Source organism: Ursus americanus, chromosome 10 (genome assembly GCF_024610735.1).
Source record: "Ursus americanus isolate L20-20 chromosome 10, mUrsAme1.1.p, whole genome shotgun sequence".
In the NCBI taxonomy this organism is placed as follows: domain Eukaryota; kingdom Metazoa; phylum Chordata; class Mammalia; order Carnivora; family Ursidae; genus Ursus; species Ursus americanus.
Genome location: NC_142136.1, coordinates 14,968,140 through 14,989,037, shown reverse-complemented (window position 1 = coordinate 14,989,037; position 20,898 = coordinate 14,968,140). Strand labels below are relative to the sequence as shown.

At 43.4% G+C, this 20,898-nt stretch overlaps 1 protein-coding gene across 4 annotated transcripts in view; it reads right to left on the bottom strand.

Annotated features, from left to right (window-relative positions):
* ABCC4 (ATP binding cassette subfamily C member 4 (PEL blood group)) overlaps positions 1 to 20,898 on the bottom strand; it is a 235,102-nt gene that overhangs the window by 159,786 nt on the left and 54,418 nt on the right. For all 4 annotated transcript variants that reach the window (XM_087865049.1, XM_045810951.2, XM_087865048.1 and 1 more), the window contains exons 5-6: positions 2,335 to 2,424; positions 442 to 605 (exon numbers count right to left, since the gene is read on the bottom strand). In XM_087865049.1, coding sequence (XP_087721175.1) covers positions 442 to 605; positions 2,335 to 2,424 — 254 coding nt within the window. The remainder of the gene's footprint in view (positions 1 to 441; positions 606 to 2,334; positions 2,425 to 20,898) is intronic.

Sequence of the window (20,898 nt, the reverse complement as noted above, 5' to 3'; positions counted from 1 at the left end):
CAGCAGTACTGGAATGGGACCCCAAGGACACAGAACGTTCTCCACGGCAAAGACGGCAAAGCCAATTCCAAATTTAGAAAACACCATCACAAAAATATACACAGCCAGACCTGGGCCTCGAAATACGTATTTAAATTGTACTGCTATTTCATACATGCTTAAATAACTTTATCCTATGTAAATTCTGCTTACAGACACTACTTATGAGGTACAGTGCCTGAAAGACTACCCAGGAGGAGCCAGCAGGTGCCTTCACCTTTCCAGCTTCTAGACTATTAGCCCTTGGCTTAAGGCTGGAGTCTCCAGTGGCGAAGCCCGAGCAGCCCACAACCAACAGAAAGAAGAGATCACAGAAGACGTGGTTTTGAACAGAAGCACGGGGCAGACCATGGACATTAACCAATACATATTACCTATTTTTTAAACCAGTGTTTCTCTTACCGGAATGATGAAAACAGCTTCCCGAGGCAGCTTTGCAAGGGTAGAAGAATAATTAGAACGGCGATCCCAGCAAGACAGGATATGCCTATTTCCATCCAGAGCAAGGCGGTCACTGCGATCGCTTGCAGTGGCCCTGCCCACAGAAAGTGCAAGAATATTGTCACCTTAAAAGAAAAAAGGCAATGCTTTCTTAGGACGACATGAACACAAAACCAGTTAAGGACCCAGTATAGAAACAATCTGCTCTGAACCAGCCAGAAACCTACACAGAAACGATCACAGTGGGCTTTAAACCTACTAATGCAAAAATCCAAGCATCCACCCCCGATGAAGCTGTTCCAGAACACCACGGAGCAGGCTTCAGGGACGTCCAGAGAACACCTGACGAGACCAGCAGCATCGGAAGGAAGATCTCAATTCTGTCCGCCCCACGCATGGGCTCAGGGTTCCCCCAAACCTCCTCCCCTGGGCTCCCCAGTACCTCACAAAAGCCTGCCATGCACTCTAGTAATTACTTAGCTATTTATCCCCCTGATAGACTGTGGATTCTCCAGGGAGGAAACTAAGTCTTATTGATCCCTGAAACTGAATAGGAGCCTTAGTTCATGTCTGATGAATGAATAATTGGAAGAGAAGTAGTCTAGGGCAATACAGCTCAGACAGTTACAATGCCCTGGAGAGTATGGGTCATTCACAAGGTAATGTAAATGGACTGCGGTAGGGTAGAAAAGAATAGGTTGTTTCTGGCTAGGGATTATCCATTTGGCATTTTTTCATCAAAGGCTTCCCAGGGCGCCTGGGTGGCTCAGTTGGTTGAGTGTCTGACTCTCGGTTTCAGCTCAGGTCATGATTTCAGGGTTGTAGGATCGAGCCCTGCGTCAGGCTCTGCACTCAGCACAGAGTCTTCTTGTCCCTCTCCTTCTGCTCCTCCTCCCTGCTCATGCTCTGTGCTCTCACTCGTTCTCTCTCTCTCTCTCTCTCTCTCTCAAATAAACAAAATCTTTTTTAAAAAATGGGGCACCTGGGTGGCTCAGGCGGTTAAGCATCTGACTCTTGATTTCAGTTCAGGTCATGATATCAAGGGCATGAGACTAAGCCCCGTGTTGGGCTCTGTGCTCAGCAGGGAGTCTGCTTGAGATTCTCTCTCTCCCTCTCGCTCTGCCTCTCCCCCAGCTCATGCACTCTCTCTAAAATATATAAATAAATAAAATCTTGGTGGGGGGAGGCGTTTCCTATGTAGCTGGCACTCTACAGGGCACAGAACAATCCCTGCCCACCAGGAGGTCATCACATGAAGAAGGAGAAAGAATTCAGCCAGCAATACCAACACAGTGTGCTCAGAAGGGCCACTCCTGAAGGACTATGGGACATTTCACCAAGCTGGGCAAGAACACTGCTGTCTGCTTACATACTACTGAAGAACGCTATAAACGCATTCAGAAAACAAAACTCTTATCTACCAGACAGCACATGTTATTATGAGTGGCACACAGAAGAAATGAGAATTGGATAAAAACTATCCTCATCTCAGGGAGCCTGGGCGGCTCAGTGGGTTAAGCATGTGCCTTCAGCTCAGGTCATGATTCTGGGGTCCTGGGATTCAGCCCCACATCGGACTCCCTGCTCAGCAGTGAGCCTGCTTCTCTCTCCGCCTGCTTCTCCCTCTCCCTCTGCGTGCCACTCTGCCTACCTGTACACACACTCTCCTCTCCCTCTCTCCCTGTCAAATAAATATATAAAATCTTTTAAAACTAAAAAGTAAAACAAAAAGTATCCTCTCCTTATGTCCTCAGCAGAAGTCTGGCCTACACCAAACTCCGGCACCTAGAATTCCAAGAAACTAAAGTAAGTAAGGGGGTGGGACTGCAAAAGGCTCCCTCAGGAGCAGCTGACCTGGTCAAACTTGTTCACGTCATTGGACAGGAGATTCACGATCTGGCCGGTGGTCGTCTTCCCCATGGCCCTGTTACTAAGGCGAAGCCCCTGAAACAGAAGAGGGGAGTGGAGGATTATATTCCTACAGTGACATCAAGCCACACCTGGAAAAGCAGCAAAGTGGAGTGTGTTTTGACGGGGTCTTGTGTGCTGTCAGGTGAGCAGGGTGACCCATGACAGCAGGCCTCGGGGGACCTGGGTGCGGCCTTCCACTTCCCCATGTGGTGGCGGCCACATCCCACAAGGAACAATGGGAGCAAAAGAGGTACAAGCCAACTCTTCCACCCCATTTTTTGATGAATTTGGACGTGCCCAAAGGATGTATACTCGGGAGTCAACTAAAGTAATTTCGAGCCACATTCTATGAGAGCGGAGGGGCCGTCTAAGGACAAAAGCTAGGGGAAGGACTGTACATCTGGAATCAGTCATTAATTCTGTGTGTGATGTCACACGAACACTCTGGGTCTGAAGTTTCCTCGTTGTGTGAACGGAAATAACCCCAGATGCTGTCTAGATAGCACAGAGTTCCTAGGAGTGGAGGACACCAGGTAACTGATGAGTGGTGTTTCTTGTTTAGAGATGGGACAAGATAAGGACAAGCACCGGTAACTCAAGTGTGACTTGGACAGTGGGGACAGCAGCATAGGGAGCTGGGGGCAGTTTCCACTGAGTGACACTGTGGGCAGGACAGACCCTGCATGATGAAGAGGAGAAACCCTATGGAGAGAAGGGAAGAGTGCTGTGGCCGGAAGAAAAAGCATGCAGAGCCAGGGAAGGGAAATGTAGAAGCAGCTGAGTAAGGAATCCTGAAATCTGGCTAGAAAGGTAGAATGGAAAGCAGCTAGTGTCTGGAAAACAAAATGGAACAGTAAACGTCTTTTTACATTTGAGTGAGAAACTCAACTTTAGGAAGACTGAACTATAGAAAAGACTGGCCAGAAGCTTAGGTGAAGGGGGGGGCAAGGGACACCTTATGAAATAGTCCAGGCCAAGAGGTAACAAGACCGTGCATTAGGATTATGTGAAAGGAAAAGAAGGGCCAGACATATGTGAAAACGCTATGAAAAGTACAAAGTGCTACACAAATGTAAATAAATCAGTCACAAAAAATACAACCGTTTCCCACTAAGGAGAAAAAAAGGAAGAAATGCCCCTACAGGAAAGAAAGAAACCTTGGTGTGCCTTAATTACTGAAAGCTCTTTTGAAGACATTTTTAAAGTCAGTTTTACATACAGATACACGTGAATCCCTCGTGCAGAGAAAAGAAGTGGGTATCTGATAACTACTTGTAATAATGAAAGTAAGACAGAATGGCACACAAAACCGATTCTAAAACTGACTGTTTTCAAAAGAAAAAAACACCTTAAGACAACTGCACCCAACTGGAATCGTCATTCACAGACGGTCACTGGTGCTGACAATGAGAACCAGAGGGTAAGACGGTGCAGATGACAATTTGTGTGAAAGACGAAGCTCCTCTCGGCGGACCATCAGGACGAGCGGTCATTCAGTTATGCCTGAGACCGAGTATAGTGATGGACTAAAGGGCTGGCTCTGGAAGAAAAGCTCACGTAAGTTAACAGCAATGCTGCAGCCAACACAGAGATGAATCATCTGTCCAAAGAAAGTCAGTCACACTCTAGCTAGAAAGAACAGTGGAGCGTCATTAATGTTATTAATGAGAAAGACAGAGCTTACAAGCAAACTGTCAGACTTCTGCTTCCAACCACGAGAGAACAGTCGGCACTGGACTCACCCTCAACTATTAAGACTGGACGGAAAGTACGAAGCAGTTGTTTCAGTTGCCTTCAGAGAAGGGAAATACCACAGCAGAGCCCCAGAACCAGCCTGGCTTTCTGCCCAGGGGCATTTTCTGACCAAGCACAGCTGCAGTTTCACTGCAGCCAAGGAGGAAGAGCTACCTGTTCCAAGTTGCAGAAATGTCTGGAATTTGCAAGCCAGAGTGGCAGAAGGGCAGGCCCCAAAAGTTTTTGTAGGAAGTTAGCAAAAGGGATTGAGCAGCAGTGGTGGGCTCAGGAGAGACTCCAAGGTCAGGCGAGGGGACACGGAGTTTCTGCCCAACCAGGAGAAAGAGATCTTCGCAAGCACCTCAGACACTCCATTCAGACACCAGGAGGGCCACGCCTTAGTAATAAAGATCATACTCTAGAGTAAGAGCCGTGCACTTGGACTGAGTTTAAAATGGAAATATGTGCCATAGGTAGATGTACAGACCCATGAAGAAGGAAGGTAGGTAGTTACACAGGTAGATGGATGCAATCCTAACAGGACCAGTCTGCCAGGAATTGCTTATAAGAACAAAACTCAGTAGGCTTTAATCAAAACTCCCTATACTATAATGTGACCCCTTATAGCATCCAATATAGTAAACAATTACTAAACATGGAAAGAAGAAAACGTGACCCATGATCAAAGACAAAGTAGATAGGCAATAGAAGTAGACCCTGAGATGATCCAGTTTTTGGAATTAGTAGATGAGAACTATAAAACAATTATTATGAATATGCCCAAGGAGTTAAAGGAAGATATGGTTATAACAAGTGAAGTAGAATGGGTAATTTTAGGAGAGCAATGAACAAAAGGAAATTCAAAAGGAAACAAATGGAAATTCTAGACCTGAAAAGGACAATATGAAAAATTCACTAGGTAATTTTAGTAACAGAAAACTTCCATTGATCTGTTCCCAGGTTCATCAACTCTTTTAGATTACAATCTGAAGACTAGAAAAGAGAGAGAGAAATTGAAGGAAAAAAAATCGTAAGGGTTCAGTGGGACAGTATCAAGGAATGAAACACACATGAAACTGGATTCCTGGAAAAAGACAACAAAACAGGAAAGCAAAAAATATTGGAAGAAATAATGGCTGAAATTTTTCCAAGTCTGGTAGAAAATACTAATTTACATATTGAAGAATCTAAGCAAACACCAAGAAGTATCAAAACAAAGACTTTGCCTAGGCACATCAGAGTCAAACTGCCGAAAACAAAAAGAGAAAGTCTTGAAAGGAGCCAAGAAAAACAACACATTACACACAAAGGAACAATACAAGTGATGGCTGATGTCAGAAACAACAGAGACAAGACAGTGGAACATCTATCGAGAGCTAAGAGAAAGGAAAGAATAACTGAATTCTATAACCAACACAAATATTCTTCAAATGATGACGGTGAAATTAAGACATCTTCAGATAAACAAAATTTGAGAATTTATCACCGAACGAAATATTAGGAAATTATAAAAGAAATTCTTCATGGGCACCTGGGTGGCTCAGGGGGTTAAGCGTCTGCTTTTGGCTCAGGTCATGATCAAGAGTCTGAGAATCAAGCCCTGCGTGGGGCTCCCTGCTCAGTGGGGAGCCTGCTTCCCCCTCTCCTCTCTCTCCCTCTGCCCCTCCTCTCGTGCTCTCTCTCTCAAATAAATAAAACCTTAAAAAAAAAATTCTTCAGGTTAAAGGGAACTGGTACCAGATGAAAACTCAAGATATACAATAAGGAATAAAGAGAAGCCAAAATGGCAAATATGCAGGTAAACATAAAAGATTATAAATTTCCTTTTAATTTATTTGAAAGACAAATGGCTGCTTAATGCAAAAAATGGTCACACTGCATGGTGTACGTAGATGTCAAATATAACAGCACAATGAATGAGGAAGGATACCAGAATTTTTTTTTTTTAAGATTTTATTTATTTGACAGAGAGAGACGCAGCGAGAGAGGGAACACAAGCAAAGGGAGAGGGAGAAGCAGGCTTCCTGCTGAGCAGGCAGCCCGACGCGGGGCTCAATCCCAGGACCCTGGGATCATGACCTGAGCCGAAGGCAGACGCTTAATGACTGAGCCACCCAGGCGCCCCAGGATACCAGAATTTTATGCTTGTATGTTTCTTACATTTTATGTAAAATAGTCCAATATTAAAAGTAAACGGACTATAAAAAGCTAAGATGCCTATTTAGTCTCTAAGTCAACACTAAAAACACACAAAGAGATACTGCTAAAAAGCCAATAACACAATCAAAATGGAATACTAAAAAATATCTGATAAACCCAGAAAAAGTCAGGAATGGAAAAAACGAAAAACAGATGAAACAGATAGAAAATAAATAGCAATGTGAAAAGCTGAAGCCCGATCACATCAATAGCTACACTAAATGCAAATACACTAACACCCTAAAAGCCAGAGACTGTCACAAGGGATTAACAAAAGACCTAAATTGTAGTGTAAGGAAGATGCACTTTAAACACACTGACAGGTTGAAAGTGAAAGGATAAAAAAAGATATGCCATGTAAACAACAGGTACAATGAATGTGGTGTGGCTACATTAATATCAGACAATATAGACTTTCAGACAAGGAATATTACCAAAGATTAAGAGGGACACTTCATAATAAAGAGGTCAATTCACCACTCCTAAATGTATACAGATCAAATTACAGAGTTTCAACATACATGAGACAAAAACAGAATTAAAGAGAAAAATCAGGGGCGCCTGGGTGGCACAGCGGTTAAGCGTCTGCCTTCGGCTCAGGGCGTGATCCCGGTGTTGTAGGATCGAGCCCCACATCAGGCTCCTCCGCTATGAGCCTGCCTCTTCCTCTCCCACTCCCCGTGCTTGTGTTCCCTCTCTTGCTGGCTGTCTCTATCTCTATTGAATAAATAAATAAAATCTTAAAAAAAAAATAAAAATAAAAAAAAAATAAAGAGAAAAATCAGAAAAGACCACAATCATAGATTTCAACATCCCTCTCTCAGTAATTGATAAAAGTTCCCCCCACCAAAAAAATCCTAAGGATACAGAAGATGTGAACAACACTAGTAACCACCTTAATCCGACATTTATGAAACACCACACCCAACGACTACAGGACAGTTTTCTCAAGTACACACTGAATATTTCTCAACATAGACCCTATATGCTGAGACCATAAAATAAATCTCAATAAATTTCTAAACATAAAATGTTACACAGAATGTTCTCTGATGACAAAAGAATTAAATTGGAAATCACTAAGATAGCTCTAAAACCTCCAAATATGTGAGAATTAACAACATACTTCTAAATAGAAATGTGGCAAAGAAGACCTCCTAAGAGAAATCAGAAATATTTTTAAATAAATGAAAATGAAAATATACCCTATCACAGTTTGGAGGATATAGGTAAGCAAGTCTTAAAGGCAACTTCTTGCTTTAAATGTTTGACATTAAAAAGAAAGAATAGAATTAATGATCTAAGAGTCTACCTAAGACTAAGACCAAAGAAACACAAACACACACACACACACACACACACAATCACTGTTCACACCTACAGAAGAGCCTCTAGTAAATCAATTATGTGTCTGTTGCCCCCAGGACCCATCAGCTCATTGGGATCACAGAGCCTGTCATATTCATTTATATCAGCATAAAAACGGCTGCCCTTTATTGAACACCTACTACAACCCAGACACCTGAATAAGAAACAACCTTACAAAGCAAGAATTACTCCTATGTTGCAGATGAGAAAATAAGCTGAACATATTCATGCCTGACGGAGAACACTCGGTATTTTTTCTTTTAATGAAGCAAAATTACCATTCTTCATTACTGTAAAAATTAAAGTTTGGTTCTACGAAATTATATATGTTATAGCTGAAAAATAGTTCATGTTGGGTGTAGAGAAAAAACAAGGTACGAATTAATGCATCATCATCCTGCCAATGTTGTGGTTTCACATTTCCTTAAGTTGACAGGGTATAAAAGGATACCATTTGGTTCAATTTGTTTTCCTTGTGAAAGCAAAATAGTTCCACCATGAGAGCAATAAAAAACAAAAGAAACTGGAATCAATTATTTGCACTGCCAGACCCAGAATTACTGTCTTTACTAAATCAAAAGCGCTTAAATATCAAGAAGAATTATAAAGGTCTACCGATTTTAAAAGGGAGGCAAATAACAGATGCAGGAAATTCATGAAGGAAAACACAAATGACTAAGGAAAATTTTCAAATACTCAAATTCATTATTACTCAGAAACGTAAGTTAAAATAACGACAAAGCATTATTTTTCATCTAGAAACTGGTGAGAGTGGCAAAGACAAGAAGTTATAACATCCAACCTTGGCAAGGGTGGAGGCCATGTCATTTTCCCAAAGAGACTGTAAATAGCTACCAACTCTCTGGAAGGAAATCTAGCATTCAAAAGCCTTGAGGGGCGCCTAGGTGACGCAGTAGGGTCAGCGATCGACTCTTGGTTTCAACTCAGGTCACGATCTCAGGGTCATGAGATCAAGCCCCACATCAGGCTCCACACTGAGTGTGGAATCTGCTTAAGATTCTCTCTCCCTCTCCCCCTGTTCTCCCTCTCTGAAATAAGTAAAATCATTAAAAAAAAAAAAAAAAAAAGCCTTGAAATGTATATACCCTGATAAATTAAGGATGTCTCCAAAGGTTTCGCTTTGGTCATGTTCGCTGCACTGACATCGTTAATATAAAAAAACTGAAAAACAATAGAAATATCTCATTTATTGGTTCTATTAGACTCTATATGACTATTAAAAACAATATTGTCAACTGTGGGATGCAAACTCAATCAGAGCAGGCATCCATATTATACAGTTGGTTCCTTCTCTGGGTGGGCATGAAAATACCTCTGGGGTTATAAGACACTACAATCTTGACCAGAACAATGATTTTCATCAATTTTTTAAAAAATAAGTCTGTCATTTGTTTAAAAAATATACTGTTTCTTCTTTCTCAATTATTTTAATCAGTACAAGTAAAACACAAAACCCAAGTACGGACACACAAATATCACTTCCCTAACAGTCCTTAAAAACAGAAACCGTGTTTCACCATCTTCATGATGCGGATTCCTCATCACCACCGTGCCTCATACACAATGTCAACGACCCTCAGTGTGTATGGAGGACGCTGCTCCCACAGACTGCCCCAAATGGCCATGGTTTTGGGGTTCTGCAACCATTCTGTCCCTTGCTATCAAGCTAGCCCTCTCACCAGTGCCTACTACTGTTTCTAAACTAGAATGGCTTCATAAGATTTTAAGTAAAATCACAGCAAGTAGGCTCTGAGTAGGAACCTAAAGGATTTTCAGAACAAAAAACCAAGTACTTGTGTCACCTATTTGGCATTTTTCGTTTCCTTCCTGGTTCATACCCCAGAGCTGAGTCTGTCAGATAATGTGGTTTCCAGGTACAATGGGTATTACTGCAACAGGCTAGTGGGAAGAGTATGTTTAGCTCACCTAAAGCAGAAAATTGCCTGTATTTTTCTGACATCGTTGCCTAGAGTTGCTTAGTAATGCTGCCCCATCTTCTTTCATGACTGCGTAATCTAAAGCCATTAAACTTCATTTTGGAGGGGAGGACACAGGGACCACCTAACATCCTCCTTCCCCATAAATATAATGGGTGACAGCTCCATAAAGATAATCAGAGTCCCTCCATGGTTCTTAGAAGAAAAGAGATTCAAGGAAATGAAAGCCAAAGTGCATACAAAATCAACAACCTCTCTATAATCTGATAGCTCCATTGCCTTTTTTTTTTTTTTTTCTTTTGGCTCCTGGTTTTCCATGGCCAGCGCACAAACCAGTACACCGGTACAGAAAGCTCTTTGCAAGCTTTGCAATTTCCCTCCTGGGGCTACCATTAGTTTTCTTTTAAGTTCGTAGGCCACCTTTTCTTTTCCTGTGATCTACTGGAGTCAAGAGGCCAGAAAGACACATACAGACTTAACACGTTCTGAGCAAAAGGGCCACAATGTGGACCCCGAGAAGCACCTGGGGGCCTGTGATATTTTCTCTGAGGTCAGACTGACTCCACATTCCCTGTCTCATCACGTCTAATGGCCATAAGTCCCTGAATGTGTAAGGCTATATGATGGCAGTTATGTTCAAAGTGAGGTCACATCCCCAAATAATGAAAGACGCCCCTCAACCCAGGCCCTTGTATCACCAATTTCCTGCTCTGAAAGAGAAGCCCCATGTGACTGGTTTCCCACACAAGAGAGGGGAAGAGAGAGATGAACAACACAGAACAGTTGTGGCAAAGGTGAGCTGATGGGGTGTGAAGAACCCAATGCCAAGGAGAGAAAGGAGAGCGAACACACATACATACACACACACACACACACACACACACGGTTACAAACACACACTTCAGGGTTAGGGGAGAGACTATATTCATGAGAAAATATGAAGTACACCCTCAACAGAAGAAAAAAAAAACTATCATCAGGTTTTAAAAATATCTTTTAATAGGTTTTTCTGTTTCTAAAAATTATAAAACACAAGGGACACCTGGGTGGCTCAGTCGGTTAAGCATCTGCCTTCGGCTCAGGTCATGACCTCAGGGTCCTGGGATCGAGCCCCACATAGGGCTCCCTGCTCAGCAGGGAGTCTGCTTCTCCCTCTCCCTCTCTGCTCTCTCTCTAATAAACAAATAAATCTTTTTTAAAAAATTATAAAACACAAAAAAATGTGAGTATAAACTATCTTCTCAAAAACAGTAGGCTTAGTCATAAAAATTTATACATGAGGCCACATGCTAAGTCTTTTATGGCATACTTAGAACTCTTTAGTCTATAAACCAATTTCTAAATTTTAATCATGTGCTCTCCTTCACACCAAGACTACAAAAGGGAAGGAATATGCTCTCTACAAACTCATCCATTGTGCACAATTTTACTGTCAAAATGAGTGTTTGAAAATGTGAATTTCCTTTTTTCCTAACGTTTTATATTTATCAACGTATTGAACTTGAAGTCAGATATGCAGCACACCTGAGGAAACAGTGCACATTTCCGCGATACCACAAAACAAGTTGTGTTATTACTCATTCCCTTGTTAACACCGTGCTTGAAGCTTTCAGAAAATGAGCACATCTGTACAGAAAAAAAGACAAAAAGAGATGCTGTCCAACTCATGATTTTCACAGCATTTGTTTTTAGAACCGAACTAACTAAAAGCAGCAATGCCTTAACATCCAAAGGAACGAAGAGAAAAGTGCACGGAGCAGTAAGGAAAACGTCCTCTCACAAAGCAACCCATCACCATCACACTCGCTACCAAATGCCATTATCCCAAACCCCACGCTCTCCTCCTCACTGGAGTGGAGTGTAACCAATAGCAGCTGGGTACCAACGGCTGTCAAGTCACAGAGATATCAAACAAAGAAAATAACCCGGTCAGTTCAGCTAATGGGTCCCGGGGGGGGGGGGGCGGGGGGGGGGATGGGGAGGAGACGGGGAGACGAGGACTTCAAAACGTAACCCAGCCACATCTGCTTGCTCTCGCAGGGAGCCAGAGAGGGGTAGAGTCCTCTCTGAAATGCTTCCTTTTCCTCCACAAGTAACTGAAAGTTTACCGCCACTGCTGAGCAGGAGGGTGAACTGTAATTTTTTTCAGTGAATATCGAGCAAATGTATGACCCGCACCCATTCAAAAAATGAGGTTAACCTTGAAGACCTTATGCCAAGTGAAATAAAAGCCAGGCTCCCAAGGGTAAATCCTGTGTGATTCCACTCACATGAGGCACCTAGGCAGGCAGTGTCGTGGAGAAGGAGGTAGAATGGGGGTTGCCAGGGGCTGGGGGCAGGGCATGAGGAACTGGTCTAATGGGGACAGAGTTTAAGCTTTTCAAGATGAAGAGCTCTGGAGACGGACGGTGGTGATGGTTGCACACTGATGTGAATGTACTCAAGGCCCCTGAGCTGTACACTCAACAATGGTAAATGGGGTCAATTTTAAGTGATGTGTATTTTACCGCAATTAAAAAATTAAAATTCATTAACTTAGGGGCACCTGGGTGGCTCAGTCAGTTAAGCATCTGCCTTCGACTCAGGTCATGATGTCAGGGTCCTGGGATCGAGCCCCACGTCAGGTACCCCACTCAGTGGGGAGTCTGTTTCTCCCTCTCCTTCCGCCCCTCCCCCCACTCATGCTCATGCTCTGACACACTCTCTCTCAAATGAATAAATTAAAAAATCTTACAAAAATAAAAATAAAAATTCATTAATTTAAAAAACAAAATGGGGGTGCCTGACTGGCTCCATCATAGAGGATATAACTCTTGATCGCAGGGTTGTGAGTTCAAGTCCCACAGGGGGTGTAAAGATTACTTAAATATTTAAAAAAAATTAAAAATCTTTTTAAAAATAAATAAATATAAAAAACAAGATGATTACCTTTGAAGATGGGGGGGGGGAAGAGCCACCAACCAAAAATTCTAAACCTACAGAAATACTTTAAGATAACTAAGAAATAGAAACATTTCCAGACTAACATAAAAATTTTAAAATTAACTGGATTTTGAAAATCAAGTATCAGTCATGTTTTCAGCATAAATCCCGGGGAAAGGAAGCCAGACAGTCATGCTGTGCGCTGACCTTCCAAGAAGGAAACACCACAACCACCACTGCCCGGCCATCGTTCCCTTCACCGTCTCTCGGGACGGTGATTCCCCAACTTTCCTGATGAATCCTGGGGCACAGATTAAATATACAGATTTCCAGGGCATCTCTTCATTGTGAGGGAGTAGGTCTGGGATTACACCCAGGTTCTGGGTTTTTATTAAGCACCACAATGACTCACAACAGAATCCAGTGACCCGCAGCCTGGCATATGTCCTGCTCACCCGTGATGGGCTCGGCAAGGACGCTGAACAGGTCCGTCGCCCAGCAGACACTCACCCAACCCCATAGTGTACACAGAGCTCCCTGCTTTTAAATGCCGTGCGCCGACAGCTACTCTGTGGCCAAGTTACTGATAGCCGGCCCGCCCCACCTCTGCCATAAGCAAGTACATAACTGCACAGAATTACATGTCTGGGCACCAGATAACAGGCAGTGCAAGACAGATTCCTGAGGGAAGGGACACTCAAGAGGTCGACGCTACCACTGTCTTGGCTCTCAGCCAGCAGACCATTTTCCACCTGCGGCCAAGAGCTGGATGAAGCCCATTCGGGCCAGCAGCCCCCATGGAGCTGAGGCAGAGGCGAGGCTAGGGTCCACCGAAGCAGCTGGCATCTCCGAGGATGAATGAAAGGGTCCTCCAAGTCCTGGGGCGAGGACGGGGTGCAGCTGTAAAGGTCTTAGCTGAGGGATGGGCTACAAAGGCCCAGGTCAACACGGCCTAAGGCTCACCAGAGAGCTGGTATGAGGAGTAACAAGCAGGGCAAAGGGGCCCTGAAGGTTAAGTTAGGGCCCTGGAGTTCTTGCCGAGGAAGAATGGAAAAACCTTACTAAATAAAAGATTAACAAGGCTGGGATACAGCTGAGACACCAGGAAGACCATACCTTAGCATTAAAGACCATTCTCTGGAGCAGGGATTCTCAGCTGCGCCAATTTTTCCCCCACCTCCCAGGGGACATCTGGCGATGTCTGGAGACATTACTGGTTGTTATAACTAGAAAGATGCTACTGGCATGGAGTGGGTTGAGGCCACAGTTGCTGGTCACATCCTACAATGCATGGGAGGCGGGGGAGGTCCCCACCATCTCCCCTGCCCCGGAACAAAGCATCACATGTCCTAAACGCTGGTAGTGCGGAGGCTGAGAATCTCTTCTCTAAATCAGATTTGCTCTAGGCTCATCCCAGAAGAGATTAATACCCAGGCCTAACAAGTTCCCGCAAAGGACACAGAGCTTGAAGGTTGAAATCCACCAAGCTGAAGCTTGGAAAAACCACCTTAGAATTCCCAAAAATATAAAGTAACAAAGCATAAATCAAGCCTACGCCAAGTTGAAAGACATCAGCCAGTAAGCGACCTATTAATGCAAAAGTCAACATTCCTCAAGACTATCAGAATGCAGACCTGCAGTGCATTCTTAATGCGCAATAAACTTTAAGTCTTAGACATGCAAAAAGAACCAAAAACACAGGAAAATGTAAACTACAGCGAGAGAGAAAGCAGTCTTCATAATAAAAAGCAAATCCTCCAAATATATAAATAAAAAGAAAAAGAAAGTTTGACCCAGACATTGGATTTTTTAAAATTTTATGTTCAAAGAGTTGAAGGGAAATACAAGTAAACAGATCCTTGGCAGAAATATACAAACTGTAAAAAAGAGCAAAGTGGACATTCTATAACTGAAAAGTACAAAACTGGGGGGGGGGGGACGCACTAGCTGGTCTTAGTAACAGTTTGAAGATAACAGAAAAGGTTGTCAGGTCGATTAGAAGAAAACTATCCAATCTTAAGAACAGAGAAAAAAACTGAATAAAGGGAAAAAAGAGGGAACTATGAGATACTTTCAAATGCTCTAACATACATGTAACAAGAATCCAAGAAAGAGGAAAAAGTGAGAATGGATCAGAATATTTTAGAAGATATAATGGCCAAATACTTCCCAAGATTTTAGAGAAAGAATTAAAGATCAAAAAGTTCAACGCACCCCAGGAGGCATAAATTCAAGGGAAATCACCCCTACAGTTCATTATCAATCTTCTAAAAATTGAAATTTTAAGAAGAAAATTAAAAAAAAAAAGAATTTTATTTATTTTTATTTTTTTTAAATGATCTTTTATTATGTTAGTCACCATACAGTACATCCCTGGTTTTTGATGTAAAGTTCGATGATTCATTTGTTGTGTATAACACCCAGTGCACCACGCAATACGTGCCCTCCTTACTACCCGTCACCGGTCTATCCCATTCCCCCACCCCCCTCCCCTCTGAGGCCTTCAGTATGTTTCTCATAGTCCATAGTCTCTCATGTTACATTCCCCCTTCTGATTACCCCCCCTTAGAAAGAAAGAATTTTAAAACCTTCCAGAGAAAACAAACACACAGGAAGACACACAAAAGAGAGTGAAGTCTTATCAAAAACAATGAAGGCCCAATGACAATGGAATGATATCCTTTACATAATAAAAGGGGTACAGGGAACTATTAATTCAGAATACAATATCCAGCCAGCATAGCCTTCAGAAACAAGGGAGGAAAAACAGATTTTCAGATAAACAAAAACAGAATTCATCGCTTGCAGACCTGTCCTTAGGAAATGCTGAAGGAGGGGCGACTGGGTGGCTCAGTCGGTTGAGCATCTTGACTCTTGATTTCAGTTGTGTCATGATCTCAGGGGTGTGGGATCAAGCCCCCCATCAGGCTCCGCACTGAGCGTGGAGCCTGCTTGAGGTTTGTTCTCTCCCCCCCCTCCCGCCAGCCCCTCCCCCCAGCTCGGGCTCTCTCTCTAAATAAGTAAATAGACAAAGGTTTCTCAGATAGAACACGGGCAGCCATAACCATTAAAAAAAAAAAAAAACCTGATAAACAGGCCTTCATCAAAACAAAAACTGTCCACTTCTCAAAAGATATTATTTTTTTAAAAAAATAGAAAGGCAAGTCACAGACTGAAAGAAAATGTTTGTAATTTATATATCTAGCAAGTGCTGGAAGACCTTAGTTATAAGACATAAAGTGAAAGCTGAACATGTATTTAAGGCCTATTAGTAACACCTGGCATCTTTTAAAACTAACCCCTCACACACACACCAATTCGACAGAATGCCCGGGGAGAGGGATCTGGCATCAGTGTTGTTTTAAGAAATTTCCCCACATGCAGCCACCGTGCACCAGAGTTTGGGAACCACTTAGCTTAAATCCTACCCTTTCAGTGTGTACCACACCCCCGAGAACAGATAATGTATCTGATGGCAGAATCAGTCCTAGACCCTCGGAACTCTCCAGAGCAGGAATTTCCCCTTTAAAGAGAGCTAAACCAGGGGCGCCTGGGTAGCGCAGTCCTTAAGCGTCTGCCTTTGGCTCAGGGCGTGATCCCGGCGTTCCGGGATCGAGTCCCACATCGGGCTCCTCCACTGGGAGCCTGCTTCTTCCTCTTCCACTCCCCTGCTGTGTTCCCTCTCTCGCTGGCTGTCTCTCTGTCACATAAATAAAATAAAATCTTTAAAAAAAAAAAAAGAGAGAGCTAAACCAAACAGCCTCTCCTTCCTTAACTTGCTTTGTCAGCCCCAACTCCTAAGAGAAAATTAAACCTGTACCCAATGCCTCCTCTTAGCTCCTCCCTAGCAAACTAGAACACTGACAAATTGCCCCTAGAGATTACCATTTCGCAAAATGCACAGGTCCAACTCAAGTTTACATCAAAATAAAAAGAAAAATGGAGGGGAAAATATGTTTAAAAAGAAGGATTTTAGGGACTCCTGGCTGGCTCAGTCAGTAGAGCATGCAACTCCTCATCTCAGGATTGTGAGTTCAAGTCCCACATTGAGTGCAGAGATTATAAATAAATAAACTTTTAAAAAAAAGAAAAGATTTTTGGGGCACCTGGGTGGCTCGGTCGTTAAGCGTCTGCCTTCGGCCCAGGGCGTGATCCGAGACCATGGGATCGAGCCCCATATCAGGCTCCCCCGCTGGGAGCCTGCTTCTTCCTCTCCCACTCCCCCTGTTTGTGTTCCCTCTCTCGCTGGCTGCCTCTCTCTGTCAAATAAATAAATAAAATCTTTAAAAAAAAAAAAAAGATTTTAAAGCATTAAACAATGTAAGAAGCATTACTAGCTCATTCTAATTTTGTCTGAAGTTACAAAATACTATTAGAAGAGAGATTCCAACCCAAGTATCCCACGCTTCCAGGGAGATGCCCCATTTCCATAAATATTGCACAGTTTCACCATGATGGTACTCTCAAGATGCCAGCCCCTCAACGTTTTCAGAAAGGAAACGTACGCACAGACTAATAGGCAAAATACTGGACCAAACCATATGAAATTGCTGTTTTTTAAGCGCTCGTCAGCTGAATATCTGCAATTCCATGTTATCCGGCCTAAATATAAAGCAACGCAGCGTGTCTACACTGAAAGGAAGTTCGTGTTAAATAAAAACAAAATCAAGTTCTGTCCAAGCACTATGGGCTTGACATCACATGGGTGAGATGCCAACAGACTTTCAGAAGGAGGTGGAGGGGTGGGGTGGACCCCCCCCTTCTCACGGTCAACACGCTCTGCTGCACAGGGTTTGGTTTGGTTTTTAAAACTCTGACTCCATTTCTTGCAGCGGGTTGCAAACATTGCTCAGGAGAAGCCAGAAGCTGGCTCTGCACCCTGCACGGGGCCCTTCTACTTCCTTCTCAGAGTCTGTGATAAAGAATGCCTCATGTCCTGACTGCCCATCTTAAAATACAACTGAGCTGGAGAAGGGGCTAGAAAGGAGAAGTAGGACGGTCAAGAGAAGAGGGTCTTAAGAGAAAACATTAGAAGAAAGGGGAAGAGACCACTCAGAAAGACCAGGGGATCTGAATGGTGTAGATACACAAAAGCATGCCTTCTTCTCCAAATTACAGAAGTCTAAAAATTACACTGCAACTACACCCCCTAACACAACTACACCCCCTAATACAACTACATCCCTTAATGCAACTACACCCCTTACTGCAACTACACCCCTTAACGCAACTACACCCCTTAATGCAAATATGCCCCTTAACTACACCCCTTAACACAACTACACCCCTTAATGCAACTACACCCTTTAAATGATTAAAAGCACACTGAGGTAAGTAAAAATATTTCTCTACAGAAGTCACCCACTCGGGATGTGCGGCGTACATCTCAGTAGTCGATTCTCCTCATTCGTGCTAGTTGAGTGCTACAGTCACTGTGACCATGAATTCTACTAACTGCTCCCAGAGAAAATACAGAGTTCAGTTTCTGCCAGCCTTTGATAACATTTTAACAACTGATCAATATACACAAAATCTGATGTGTTTCTATTTAAAGACATTGTATGTAGTGTCCATTGTTGACTCGTTAACATTGGACTCAAGCCAAAAGCACACTAACTCATAACCTGAACCGAGTTTGGGATGCCTGGGCGGCTCATCAGGTCATGATCCCAGGGTCCTGGGATCGAACCTCGCATCAGGCTCCCTGCTCAGCGGGGAGTCTGCTTCTCCCTCTCCCACTCCCCCTGCTTGTTCTCTGTGTCAAATAAATAAATAAGATCTTTAAAAAAATAAAAAATAAAAAAACACCTGAACCAAGCTTATTTAACACAAGCATTTTCTCCTTACTATGTGTCATATTTATCCCACAGGGCACATCACAGCCTTGTTGTGCTCAGAAACACTAGACGGCGTCTTAGCATTCTGTGTGGGGCCATTTTAAACAGCAAAATCACCAACAAAAAGCGCAGAAGTGCAGAAAACAGGCACTACATATAAACAGCCCACGCGAAGAACACTTGCTTACAGAATGGCAGCAGAAACAAGAAGGAGACCCCAGCTGGGAATATGCATGTCAAGTGATGCAAAATCTTAGTGACTATGTGCATGCCCACGAATGACCGTGAAAGAGCTCCAAGAATTGATTTTGGCGTTACAAATAAATTCTAGCAAGTAGGCAATGTGCAAACAAAGAATCTGTGAATAATGAGTTTACTGTACATAAACTCTTGCCAAGACAGATCCATGATAGCGGATAAAAGGAAACTCGGATGTTTGCCGGGAGTCCACTCATCTTCGAAGTTCAAGCAAAGAAAGACAACTACTCTCTCACAAACTATCCTTTGGGTAACTCTAAAGAAGGTGAAGATGAGAGTTTAGCCAGAATAAAAAGTATGGTCAAGTGATCCAAGTCTGTAAGGAAGTCTGCACCAAGGAACAAGGAGGGAGAACAGTGTCCATGAACTCAAAAGCTGACCGCTCTGGCTCTCCCTGGCATGCAGAGCAAACCAACCGTATGAAGGTCCACCATGGGAACTGCCACAGTTCTTCAAACTGGACACAGACTCAGGAAACCCAGGGCCAATCAGGCTCAATTAAGATCCTAAGGAAAGGGGCGCCTGGGTAGCGCAGTCGTTAAGCGTCTGCCTTCGGCTCAGGGCGTGATCCTGGCGTTCTGGGATCGAGCCCCACATCAGGCTCCTCTGCTGGAAGCCTGCTTCTTCCTCTCCCACTCCCCCTGCTTGTGTTCCCTCTCCCGCTGGCTGTCTCTGTCAAAGTAAATAAAATCTTTAAAAAAAAAAAATCCTAAGGAAAAATGCCCTATGCATTTTGTAATACAAGAAAATCTCTGTACCATAGGACAAGACCATCCTGATTAAGGAGAATGCCATCCTGGGTGCCCCCTAGGACTAGAGACCTAGAACATTCAGGCTCACTTGCCCCCAAGCCTGAAGCCAAGGTCAGGTTGGCAAACTCGAGATCCATTTCCACCAGTGATGGGGCTGAAGATCACCCTCTGTCTTCAATCCGGGCTCACCCTGCCTGAAGCTACCATCTTCCCCCAGTCTGGCCCTACCTCCTCGGCTCTGAGCTGGGGAAGTAGCCCCTTGAGATTTGAAGCTGGACATGTCCTGCTTTTTTCTGTGGCCTGGACAAGAACAAAGACGGGAAGTAAGCCACTGGTCCCACGGCAGAGGTGATACTAGCCCATGCTGGGACTAGGACCCATGACTGATGGTGACTTTCTCAAATGAGCAAGCATAATGCTCAAAACATCACTACAGTGAGGACCCTGTGTGCTTCATGCCAATCTGTTAACTTTACAAAAGATGCAGCTTGTGTTGCACAATCCCTTTATTTGGTAAAAAGTTCTTAAAAAAATAAATAAATAAATAAATATATATATATATATATATATATATATATATATATATATATATATATATATATCCTATGGATTCGAGGAACCTAAATAGAACCCCATGGGCTGTGTCAACAGGCGACCAACCAGAACCACCCACCCAAACAAGACGTTGCAGTTCGTAAAAACTCGTCTTCATCTAGTCCTCACATTTCACAGAAAAATCATGGATCAAGTGGGAAAGTAAAATGATGCAGCCACTGAGGAAACGGGTCTGGCAGTTCCTCAAAAATTCACCATAGAGTGCAGCGATTCCACTTTGGGGAATGCACCCCAAAGAACTGAAAATACGAACTTGAAGAGGTGTTTGCACACGCACGCTCACGGCAGCATTATTCACTGTCGTCAAAGAAAGGAGCCAATCTCCCAAATGCCCACGGACAGATGAATGGGGAAACAAAACGTGCTCAGTGTTTAGCACGTACAGAATCTCCATCCGGGGAGACAAGAAAGTTCTGGAGATGAAGGGTGGCATAGTGGAGACAGCTGCACAACAATGTGAACGTACTTTTAAATGTCACTGAATGGTACACTGCAAGAGTTAAAACAGTCAATTTTATGTTATGCATATTTTACAGGAAGGAAAGAAGACAAGCAGCAGGCAGGTATGCTCCAGACACGTGGCTGGCTCAGTTGGAGGAGCCTGCGACTCTTGGCCACAGGGTTGTGGGTTTGAGCCCCACGTTGGGTGCCAGAGATTCCTGTGTAATTTTACCAAAACTGTGCAAAGGTAAACAAGTGAAAAGCCGTTTTTAGATAGGATACATCCCGGGACATCATGCAATTTTACCAACTCCAACTACGAACTTAGCAGCCATTCCAGTGACGACACCAACCTGATGTTCTCCCAGAATCGGGGATTAGGAGGCAGGGCCCGAGCCCAAAGCACAAATGTTCGGAGGGGCC